Below are 11,710 nucleotides of genomic sequence, written 5' to 3' on the forward strand. Positions count from 1 at the left end.
AGGCTGTGATGAGATGCCTAGGGAGAGTTAGGAGCTTTCCACGGCTACTTCTAGTGTTGTGTTGAGCTTAGGGATATTTCTGCTTCTAGTTCTTCCATCTTGTTTGTCAGGCTTCTGGCATTTGCGAGCATGCAGTTTAGAGGAATTTGTTTTGTTCCAATCTCCTGTCGATTGTTTTAGAAATTTTCTTGCCTCCCTTTTGAGTATGTTGTCTTGGGTCTTCTTTGCCGCACCTCCTATGCTTTGTCAGTATATTTTCTGGCTTCATGTTCGTGTCTATCGTTTTTCTTCCCATCCCCTCTGATTCTAGTTTAACTCCCTCCTGATGAGTGTAGCGAGTCTTCTGGCGAATGTGTGTTTCCCAGGTTGGTTGAGGTGTAGTCCGTCTCTGGCGAAGAGTCCGTTGTACAGGTAATTCACTCCGTGGTCAAGGAATCCTAATCCTTGTTGTCTGCACCATCGTCTTAGCCAATTGTCCGCATCAAGGATCCTGTTCCATCTCCTGGTGCCATGCCAGTCTACTGGAAGGATAGAAGAAATTCTACCTGTGCATCCAGTTCCTTTTCTTTCTTCCCCAGCTCTTCAAAGTCCTTGCAGATTGTGGGTAGGTCCTTCCTTGCTATGTCATTGGTGCCATTATGTATCAGAAGAAATGGGTGGATGTCCTTGGAACTAATGAGGTTTGGTATCCTATCAATCAAATCCTTGATCTTTGCACCTGGGAGGCAGCATATTTCACTTGCTGTTATGTCCGGTCTGCAGATGGCTGTTTTTGTGCCTCTCAGTAGTGAGTCTTCCACTACTACCACTCTTCTTGGCTGTACTTTTTGTTGTCACTTACGGGTGTTGTTGTGTGCCCTTTTCTTCTTTGCTTGCTGGTAGTGCCTCATCCTTAGGTGTGCCATTTTCGTCCTCCACAAGGCCTTGGTATCGGTTTCTCAGTTGTGTGGTTGGTGATGTCTCCATGGTCTTTCTTCTTTTGGTCACATGGTTCCACTCTTCCGCTTTTGGAGGTTCTCTGACACTTTCTTCACCTTCTGTGACCAGTAGAGATGCTTCTGTTCTGTCTAGGAAGTCTTCATTTTCTTTGAGTTTCAATGTTGCAATTCTTTCTTGTTGACCCCGCACCTTTTCTTCTGAAAGGGCCAGTAGTCTACACTTCTGGCAGTGAAGTTGGATTCTTCTTCTGGTCGATCTGTGAACCTGTAGCACATACTGCAGCTCACCATGTAGGTTGTCACATCTGCCATGTTGCTCCAGGATCCTGCTGACTTGCTATGTGTTTTCTTTCTGGTGTAATCTGCTGTGTTTTTTAATTTTTGTGTAATCTCGTTCAGCCAAGCTTTTTGCAATAATGTCCTAGAGGCAAAAATTCCTCAAGCTTCAATCCCTGGTTTGGCGATACTTTCCATGCAGCTGGTCCCGGCTGTACCCTTCTTGCCTGAGGGAGAATCTTAGCTTTTCCCAGAAGGCAATTGGAACATGGAAATTGTCCTCCTCAAGCTTCAGCTTTCTAGACTACCATTGTCGGAAAAAATTTAAGGATAGTAACATGGGTAGTTGAGTCCAAGGAAGTGGAGGCCTGATGGTCTCGGAGGCCTACTGCTACAGGCAATACGCATGAAGGAGACCCAACCAGGAGTGTTCACATTTCCAAAAATTATTGGCAGACACAACACAAGTGGCATCAATTTCACCACAGTAGAAGTAATATAATAGGGACTGACTTAGAGTGCAGTTACCTGACATCATGCTAAAAAATGCAATATCACCTAGCCTGTACAGTTTACAGTTGGGGTGCAAAAGTCCTTGGAGATCCATGACTTGTTCATCTTGATGAATGTTAGGTGGTCTACACTTTCAGGGGACTGCCGGCTGTGTTTATCCGTCACGTTCTGAGAGAACGCTGGCTGCCAGGCATGGTAAAACCTCCAAGGCGTGTGAGGCGAGCTCAGGCCACTCATCAATTTTAGAAGACCAAAATGTGAAAGGGTCCAAACCCTCCCTGATGGTATTGATATTTAGTTCTAGATGCTCCTGCACCATCCTCTCGATTCGTTCACCACATGTAAAAGTTGGACTCTGTTGAGCTAGTGCATGAGTTGGTCTAAAAAAAAAAGTCTCAAAGGACTCACAGAAATTGCTTCCTCCACTTCCACCGCTGCTGCTAATGTTTTGGCATTTACTAATTGACGTGCCAGAGGCTGGATGAATACAATTGCGATGCAAACTGGGTGCTTCATTGCTTTCTTGGGGAAAACCTCTCTTAAGGTTGTGTAAAAGCGTGTTTTAATACTCCAGCATTCGCTGGTCCCTTTCTATGGTGGGAATCATCTTTCAAAATTTGATTTTATAACGTGGATCTAATAAAGTGACAACCCAGTAGTCAGCATTATTCTTAGGGTACCGTCACACTATACGATTTACCTACGATCACGACCAGCGATACGACCTGGCCGTGATCGTAGGTAAGTCGTAGTGTGGTTGCTGGGGAGCTGTCACACAGACAGCTCTCCAGCGACCAACCATGCCGAGGTCCCCGGGTAACCAGGGTAAACATCGGGTTACTAAGCGCAGGACCGCGCTTAGTAACCCGATGTTTACCCTGGTTACCAGCGTAAAAAAAAACAAACAGCACATACTTACATTCCGGTGTCTGTCCCTTGCCGTCTGCTTCCCGCACTCAGTGACTGCCGGCCGTAAAGTGAAAGCACAGCACAGCGGTGACGTCACCGCTGTGCTCTGCTTTCACTTTACGGCCGGCAGTCACTGAGTGCGGGAAGCAGACGGCAAGGGACCTGACGGACACCGGAATGTAAGTATGTGCTGTTTGTTTTTTTTTTACATTTACGCTGGTAACCAGGGTAAACATCGGGTTACTAAGCGCGGTCCTGCGCTTAGTAACCCGATGATTACCCTGGTTACAAGCGAACGCATCGCTAGATCGGTGTCACACACACTGATCTAGCGATGACAGCGGGAGATCCAGCGACGAAAGTTCCAAACGATCTGCTACGACATACGATTCGCAGCAGGATCCCTGATCGCTGCTTCGTGTCAGACACAGCGATATCGTATGGATATCGCTGGAACGTCACGAATCGTACCGTCGTAGCGATCGAAATGGCACTGTGTGACGGTACCCTTAGTCATAACTGTACAGGGATCATGTTGCAGATAGTACAGCAAGAAGGCACTTGTATGACTGTCTCCATGAGGTCCAAGCCCATGCTGTGTTGGTGGCTGGGGAACAATGAGGCTCGTTTCCTCCATCCCCTCCCGCCAACCACGAACAACAGAGAGGAGAGGATTATCCTCTTTTTCTGACAGTTGCTCGCCCATCACCTCTTCCTCCTCCATTTGTTCCTCGGATCATGCACCTTTGATAACAGTTTGTCTGTTATCACCAGCTCCCTTCAATCACAGTAACCCACCCTCCCTTGGCACCCACCTGTGTGATGACAGTCTTTAAGCTTAGAGACAATGTTATCCCTTCTGCATCCTTCTCTGCCTCCTCCTCTTCTTCTGTGACCTTCCGCATTCTATTCAAAGTCTGCTCTAGCATATACAGTACAGACCAAAAGTTTGGACACACCTTCTCATTTAAAGATTTTTCTGTATTTTCATGACTGAAAATTGTACATTCACACTGAAGGCATCAAAACTATGAATTAACACATGAGGAATTATATACTTAACAAAAAAGTGTGAAACAACTGAAATTATGTCTTATATTTTAGGTTCTTCAAAGTAGCCACCTTTTGCTTTGATGACTGCTTTGCACACTCTTGGCATGCTCTTGATGTGCTTCAATAGGTAGTCACCGGGAATGGTTTTCAATTCACAGGTGTGCCCTGTCAGCTTTAATAAGTGGGATTTCTTGCCTTATAAATGGGGTAGGGACCATCAGTTGTGTTGAGCACAAGTCTGGTGGATACACAGCTGATAGTCCTACTGAATAGACTGTTAGAATTTGTATTATGGCAAGAAAAAAGCAGCTAAGTAAAGAAAAATGAGTGGCCATCGTTACTTTAAGAAATGAAGGTCAGTCAGTCCGAAAAATTGGGCAAACTTTGAAAGTATCCCCAAGTGCAGTGGCAAAAACCATCAAGCGCTACAAAGAAACTGGCTCACGTGAGGACTGCTGTTGTGAATTCTGTGGCAGAGCTCCCTCTTGTGGTCACAAGTGGTACTTCGGCTGATTCTCTCTATGAGCTTCCGTTGGTGGAGAAAAGTGGTACTGCGGCTTCTGGGTTTCCTTCCTCAGGTGATGTGGTGAAGTCGTTAGGTGCTGCTCTATTTAACTCCACCTAGTGCTTTGATCCTGGCCTCCAGTCAATGTTCTAGTATAGGACTTGCTTCCTCCTGGATCGTTCCTGTGGCCTGCTGCTCTGCATAGCTAAGTTGCTCTTGTGCTATTTTTGTTTGCTGTTTTTTCTGTCCAGCTTGTTTATTTGTTTTTTCTTGCTTGCTGGAAGCTCTGGGACGCAGAGGGTGTACCTCCGTGCCGTTAGTCGGTACGGAGGGTCTTTTTGCCCCCTTTGCGTGGTTTGTAGGGTTTTGTGTTGACCGCAAAGTTACCTTTCCTATCCTCGCTCTGTTCAGAAAGTCGGGCCTCACTTTGCTAAATCTATTTCATCTCTACGTTTGTCTTTTCATCTTAACTCACAGTCATTATATGTGGGGGGCTGCCTTTTCCTTTGGGGTATTTCTCTGAGGCAAGGTAGGCTTATTTTCTATCTTCAGGCTAGCTAGTTTCTCAGGCTGTGCAGAGTTGCATAGGGAGCGTTAGGCGCAATCCACGGCTGCCTCTAGTGTGGTTGGAGAGGATTAGGGATTGCGGTCAGCAGAGTTCCCACGTCTCAGAGCTCGTTCTATGTTTTTGGGTTATTGTCAGGTCACTGTATGTGCTCTGACTTCTATGTCCATTGTGGTACTGAATTACCTTATCATAACAGACTGCCCCAGGAAACGAAGACCAAGAGTCACCTCTGCTTCTGAGGATAAGTTTGTCCGAGTCACCAGCCTCAGAAATCGCAGGTTAACAGCAGCTCAGATTAGAGACCAGGTCAATGCCACACAGAGTTCTACCAGCAGACACATCTCTACAACAACTGTTAAGAGGAGACTTTGTGCAGCAGGCCTTCATGGTAAAATAGCTGCTGGGAAACCACTGCTAAGGACAGGCAACAAGCAGAAGAGACTTGTTTGGCCTAAAGAACACAAGGAATGGACATTAGACCAGTGGAAATCTGTGCTTTGGTCTGATGAGTCCAAATTTGAGATCTTTGGTTCCAACCACTGTGTCTTTGTGAGATGCAGAAAAGGTGAACGGATGGACTCTACATGCCTGGTTCCCACCATGAAGCATGGAGGAGGAGGTGTGATGGTGTGGGGGTGCTTTGCTGGTGACACTATTGGGGATTTATTCAAAATTGAAGGCATACTGAACCAGCATGGCTACCACAGCACCTTGCAGCGGCATGCTATTCCATCCGGTTTGCGTTTAGTTGGACCATCATTTATTTTTCAGCAGGACAATGACCCCAAACACACCACCAGGCTGTGTAAGGGCTATTTTCAAAAGAAGGAGAGTAATGGGGTGCTACACCAGATGACCTGGCCTCTACAGTCACCAGACCTGAACCCAATCGAGATGGTTTGGGGTGAGCTGGACTGCAGAGTGAAGGCAAAAGGGCCAACAAGTGCTAAGCATTTCTGGGAACTCCTTCAAGATTGTTGGAAGACCATTCTGACTACCTCTTGAAGCTCATCAAGAGGATGCCAAGAGTGTGCAAAGCAGTCCTCAAAGCAAAAGGTGGCTACTTTGAAGAACCTAGAATATAAGACATAATTTCAGTTGTTTCACACTTTTTTGTTAAGTATATAATTCCACATGTATTAATTCATAGTTTTGATGCCTTCAGTGTGAATGTACAATTTTCAGTCATGAAAATACAGAAAACTCTTTAAATGAGAAGGGTGTCCAAACTTTTGGTCTGTACTGTAGATGACCAGAATAGTGCTGCTGATGATGGCATCGTCAGCGCTAACCATCTTAGTAGCCAGTTCAAAACTGTGCAGTAGGGTGCAGAGGTCCTTAATCTGTGCCCACTCTTTAAATGTGATATGCACCACATCTGTACTGCGTTTGCCCAGGCTATACAACATAACATACTGCGTCAGGGCTTGTTGCTGCTGCCACAGTCGCTGCAACACTCTCTGAGTGGAATTCCACCATGTCGGCACATTGCATATCAACCTGTTAACTGGCATGGACAAAGACCTTTGTATCGATGCAAATCGATGACCAGAGGGGGTCTGAACGGCGGAAATGAGCACACAGATTACGTACTTTCTTTTCTCATCCAAGCTAGGATAGTGGGTGAGAAAACGCTGCTATGCAAGGCACATGTGTGAGCTTGCCTCGCCGCAGTGCCACCACCAGGGTCGCACCGTTATCGGACACGGCATTCCCTGGATGCAGGTTCAGAGGAGACAGCCATTGATCAAACTCGGCCTGGAAACAATCTTTTATGGCACCACAACTGCGGAACCATAGGCTAACTACAGTGCTGTGGGAGGGCGAAGTATAGTGAGCCGGACAAACTTCTGGAGAGGTTACTGTGGATTGAGAAACTTGTGGTGTGATCGTTCTCTGAGGTCGGTTAAAAACAGTAGGCATGTCCGCTTCTGTTACAGCTGAAGGCAGCCTCTCAGTCAGCGTGACTCGAGTGGGTAAAGAACTCAAGGTTCTGTGGTCAAAGACCTGCGTCTCAATAGTTGGCAAGGTAGCAGAGGAGGAGGAAGAAGCAGCAGCTGCGATTGATGGGGCAGCTGAAGGTGGTTGATGTCTGCTGGTCCGCATATTTGCGCATTGGGATTCCCAAAGTAAAGCATGCTGATTGTGCATGTGAAGGTACATACATGTAGTAGTTAAATTATTGCTACTACATTACATGAGTTGGTTCATCCTTTGCAGTGTCAAAAAAAGGTCCAGGCGAGGCAACCCTTGCTACCCCTGCGAGCTACAGACTCGCAGACGCTGCTGGTCAGAGGCACAGTTGTGGCTGAAGATGCATCGTTTGTCACGGCTGCCTCACTACGTGTTTGCCACATACATTGTAAAGTAACCTCATCATCTTCCTCCTCAGATGACGTGCGTCGTTTTTTGCCGAAATCGGACGCAAGAAAAATGCAACTTGTAGCGTTTTCTTGCGTCCGACGCTAGCGTCTAAAACGACGCACGTGTCGGAAAACGCGTGCAAAAAGACGCACGCGTCCCCTATGTTAAACATAGGGGCGCGTCGCCGCTGCGTCGCCGACGCAACAGCGACGCACATTAGCGTAACGCTAATGTGAACGTAGCCTAAAGTATCTGACAAATATACAACCACATAGCTAATCATCTAAAATGTGGATACAACAGGTTTTTTCTCATTTAGCTATAAAAATATTATTTAGAATGCTATACTTGTGCACTGCTTCTATTGTGCTCCATGCACAACACACATGTGCCCTGCTGACTTTGTCTGTGAACCGCAGTAATGCCCCCCCAAAAAAATTCTGGAAGGTTAATTTTACAGCCAAACTGAACACTGTCCAGCTACACTATCTGATTAATATACAATCGCCTAACTAACTAGCTGAAATCTTGATGTTAACAGTGGCAGTGTCAGGAGCAGCCTCTCTGCACTGTTAGGGTCAAAATGGCAATAATAAAAAGATGACTGCTATTTATATGGAGAGGGACATGTGATTTGACCAGCCAATGACACAAGTCGTGGTGTCATTACATTGTGGGTGTTTCCTGCGCACTTGTTGGCTAGCTGCAATGTGCACACATAAAGTTAGGAAGAAAAAAAAAGACTGCTGTGCTTACAAGAACACCGCGCCTCTGAGCTCTGCACACCACCTCCCCTCATCAAACAGGTGCCAAATGCTCATGATGCACCACCATTATCATTGCTAAAGTGCTGAAAATATTTTTGTGGCAACGCAAATATTTCCCTGTACTTTTACCGAATTTACCGATTTTTATCTATTTTATAAAATTTTGCTCGGATTTCCGATCACGAATTATAATGTGCCATATCCATGCCGAATTTATGTTTGGCGATGGTTTTCCGAACAAATTCACTCATCTCTAGTAGTGATCACTAAATACAGAGAAGTCAAAGATTCTTCCTAGTCATCGGCTGTGGCTGCTTTATCGATCGTCTTTTCCAGTCGTATCCCAATCGCGAGATCACCATTTTGTCTCAAGACCACAACATTCTGCTCCATATGGAAATGTTGTGAAATGTTGTGAAATACTTTGTGAAATTGTTAAAAGGAATCTGTCACCCCAAAATTCGCCTATAAGCTAAGGCCACCGGCATCAGGGGCTTATCTACAGAATTCTGTAATGCCGTAGATAAGCCCCCGATGTCATCTGAAAGATAAGAAAAACAGGTTATATCATACTCACCCAGGGGTGGTCCCGATGAGGTCCGATCCGATGGGCTTCTTTTAAAACCGACTAACTTCAAGGAGGATTATAATACACTGCATAAAAGACATTACACTTGTCCCATGATATATCTCTAAGCTGTGCATGGCTGATGGCTGTAATATACATTTATTTATGCCTGCACAAAGTGTTGGCATGGCTCAAGCCCTGGTTTCATGGATTCACTCCACGTCATAAATTCCATTATGTTTTCAATTCTAAGGAATTCAGATTACTGGACAATCTCTACTGAAATGGGGAGCACTAATAGATTCTCTACTCTTATCACTGACTTTTTGAAACTGATCTGACAGAAAATATTGGCCCTTATGAAAATTTAGATTGCCAAGAACCACCAAGCCCCATGCTGTAACTACTCCAGAGAGGTTTCACCACTAGGGTTGAGCGACCTTGACTTTTTTAGGGTCGAGTCGGGTGAAAAAGTCGTCAAGTGAAGGGGTCAAAAGTCGAGTCGAGTGAAATCGTCCGACTGTGGCGAAAAGTCTGTTTGGGGACCTGAGTGGGGACTTGTTTTTTGTTAGATGAATAGAAGTTTTTATTGGTATTATGTTCGTCAACCTAATGTTTCTTTGTAGCTTTTTATTCCATATTTTGTAGGCAGAATGAGCAAACAGTTAAATACCATGCTCCACAGGTTCATCATATGAGATTCTCTATTAGACTGTGAACTGTCATTGTCTTGGTGAAGAATTCAATATTTTTACATAACTTGCAATTTTTGCAGACAGTTTAAGTAGAAATGTTAAATGGCATTCAAGGATATTATATTAAAAAATGATAATTGGTTTATATCTTGCAGATAACTGTGCCCAGAGATCAAATGAACAGCTAATATCTTCAATTTTTAAATCAGATGATTTTGAGATCCCACTGGATACAATTGACGTTAATACCATGACTCCAAATATTCCATCACTCCTTCGCAGCAAAGATATCTCATCTGATCCTTTGAAACAGGTTGTGTCTTCTGATTCATTAGTGACAACTAAGGAAAATCAGAGTCACAAAATAAGCATTAAAAACAGAAATACTCCTAAATCAAAGAAGCCATTTTCATGTTCAGAATATGAAAACAGTTTTCTCATCAAAAAGTCTTTTCTTAAACATCCAAAAATTCACACAGTGGAGAAAAGATTTTCTTGTTCCAAGTGTGGAAAATGTTTTAAACACAAATCACATCTTGTTATACACCAGAGAACCCACACAGGGGAGAAACCTTTTTCATGTTCAGAATGTGGGAAATGTTTTAACCAGAAATGCAATCTTGTTATACACCAAAGAACCCACACAGGGGAGAAACCTTTTTCATGTTCAGAATGTGGGAAATGTTTTATCGAGAAATCAGATTTGGATAGGCACCAGAGAACTCACACAGGGGAGAAGCCTTATTCCTGTTCAGAATGTGGGAAATGTTTTAAAGTGAAATGCAATCTTGTTATTCACCAAAGAACCCACACAGGGGAGAAACCTTTTTCATGTTCAGAATGTGGGAAATGTTTTAACGAGAAATCATCTTTGGTTCAGCACCAGAGAACTCACACAGGGGAGAAGCCTTTTTCCTGTTCAGAATGTGGGAAATGTTTTAAACAGAAATCCAATCTTGTTATACACCAAAGAACCCACACAGGGGAGAAACCTTTTTCATGTTCAGAATGTGGGAAAGGTTTTAAGGAGAAATCATCTTTGGTTCAGCACCAGAGAACTCACTCAGGGGAGAAGCCTTTTTCCTGTCCAGAATGTGGGAATTATTTTAGCGAGAAATGCAGTCTTGTTAGACACCAAAGAAGAACCCACACAGGAGTGAAACCTTTTTCCTGTTCAGAATGTGGGAAATGTTTTAAACTGAAATGCGATCTTGTTATACACCAAAGAACCCACACAGGGGAGAAACCTTTTTCATGTTCAGAATGTGGGAAATGTTTTAACAGGAAATCCAATCTTGTTACTCACCAAAGAACTCACACAGGAAAGAAACCTTTTTCATGTTCAGAATGTGGGAAATGTTTTAACGAGAAATCATCTTTGGTTAAGCACCAGAGAACTCACACAGGGGAGAAGCCTTTTTCCTGTTCAGAATGTGGGAAATGTTTTAACGAGAAATCATCTTTGGTTAGGCACCAGAGAACTCACACAGGAGAGAATCCTTTTTCCTGTTCAGAATGTGGGAAATGTTTTAAACAGAAATCCAATCTTGTTATACACCAAAGAACCCACACAAGGGAGAAACCTTTTTCATGTTTGGAATGAAGGAAAGGTTTTAAGGAGAAATCGGATTTGGATAGGCACCAGAGAACTCACTCAGGGGAGAAACCTTTTTCATGTTCAGAATGTGGGAAATGTTTTAACGAGAAATCATTTTTGGTTAAGCACCAGAAAACACACAGGGGAAAAGCCGTTTTCATGTTCGTAATGTGAGAAATGTTTTGTAAGGAAATCATATCTTCTTAGTCACCAAAAAATTCACACAGAGGAGAAGCCTTTTTCATGTTCATAATGTAGGAAATGTTTTATACTAAAATAACTCTTTAACATCAGAAAAGTCACAAAGGCGGTGAAACTTTTTCATGTTCAGAATGTTGGAAATGTTGTAACAAAAATGTATTTCTTAAAGGGGTTGTCCATTACTAGGACAACCCCTTGTCATGTTTGGTCTAGTTCAAATAAAAATATTCATACTCACTCACTTTCCGTGCCAGCACTGGCTTCACTGTTCTTGCCTTTGGATGTATTGAACATCAACAGGAAGCTAGGGCCACCACTGCTCTCTGACTTACTCCTATTGTTTGATGTGTCTAAAAGTGGAGACAGTGAACCAAGTTTAAGAACGCACTTGCTTTCTAAACACATTTGGTGTTCTTCTGTATGTCTTTTCCCTATGTTTTTTAAATACATTTTCCTACAGGTTTCAAAGAAGAAATTAAAAAAAAAAGTTTTTGATATGACTATTTTAACTTTAAAAAAAATAAAGAATTCATCATTTTAAACATGTCGTGGATTTGTAGAGTAGAAGCTGGATCAATCTTTCCTTTTCCAATGAGAAGGGTTTGTCCAAGTAGTGGACATCACCTTTAAACAATAAAAATCCCACACAAAGAGAAACCATTATAATACCTACAGTAGAGTGTGGAAAATAAATTACTAGAAAATCGAATTTTTGTTGACCATCAAAAATAACTCAGACTGGGAGACACTACATAT

At 43.4% G+C, this 11,710-nt stretch overlaps 1 protein-coding gene across 1 annotated transcript in view; it reads left to right on the forward strand.

The window, feature by feature from the left end:
• The window catches only part of LOC138663326 (oocyte zinc finger protein XlCOF6-like), a 33,146-nt gene extending 21,951 nt beyond the window's left edge, over nucleotides 1–11,195 (forward strand). The window contains exon 7 of the mRNA XM_069749505.1: nucleotides 9,312–11,195. Within this exon, the coding sequence (XP_069605606.1) occupies nucleotides 9,312–10,759 (1,448 nt within the window). The 3' untranslated portion in view covers nucleotides 10,760–11,195. The remainder of the gene's footprint in view (nucleotides 1–9,311) is intronic.
• Nucleotides 11,196–11,710: the final 515 nt, after the last annotated feature.

This window comes from Ranitomeya imitator, chromosome 2 (assembly GCF_032444005.1).
Source record: "Ranitomeya imitator isolate aRanImi1 chromosome 2, aRanImi1.pri, whole genome shotgun sequence".
In the NCBI taxonomy this organism is placed as follows: Eukaryota; Metazoa; Chordata; class Amphibia; order Anura; family Dendrobatidae; genus Ranitomeya; species Ranitomeya imitator.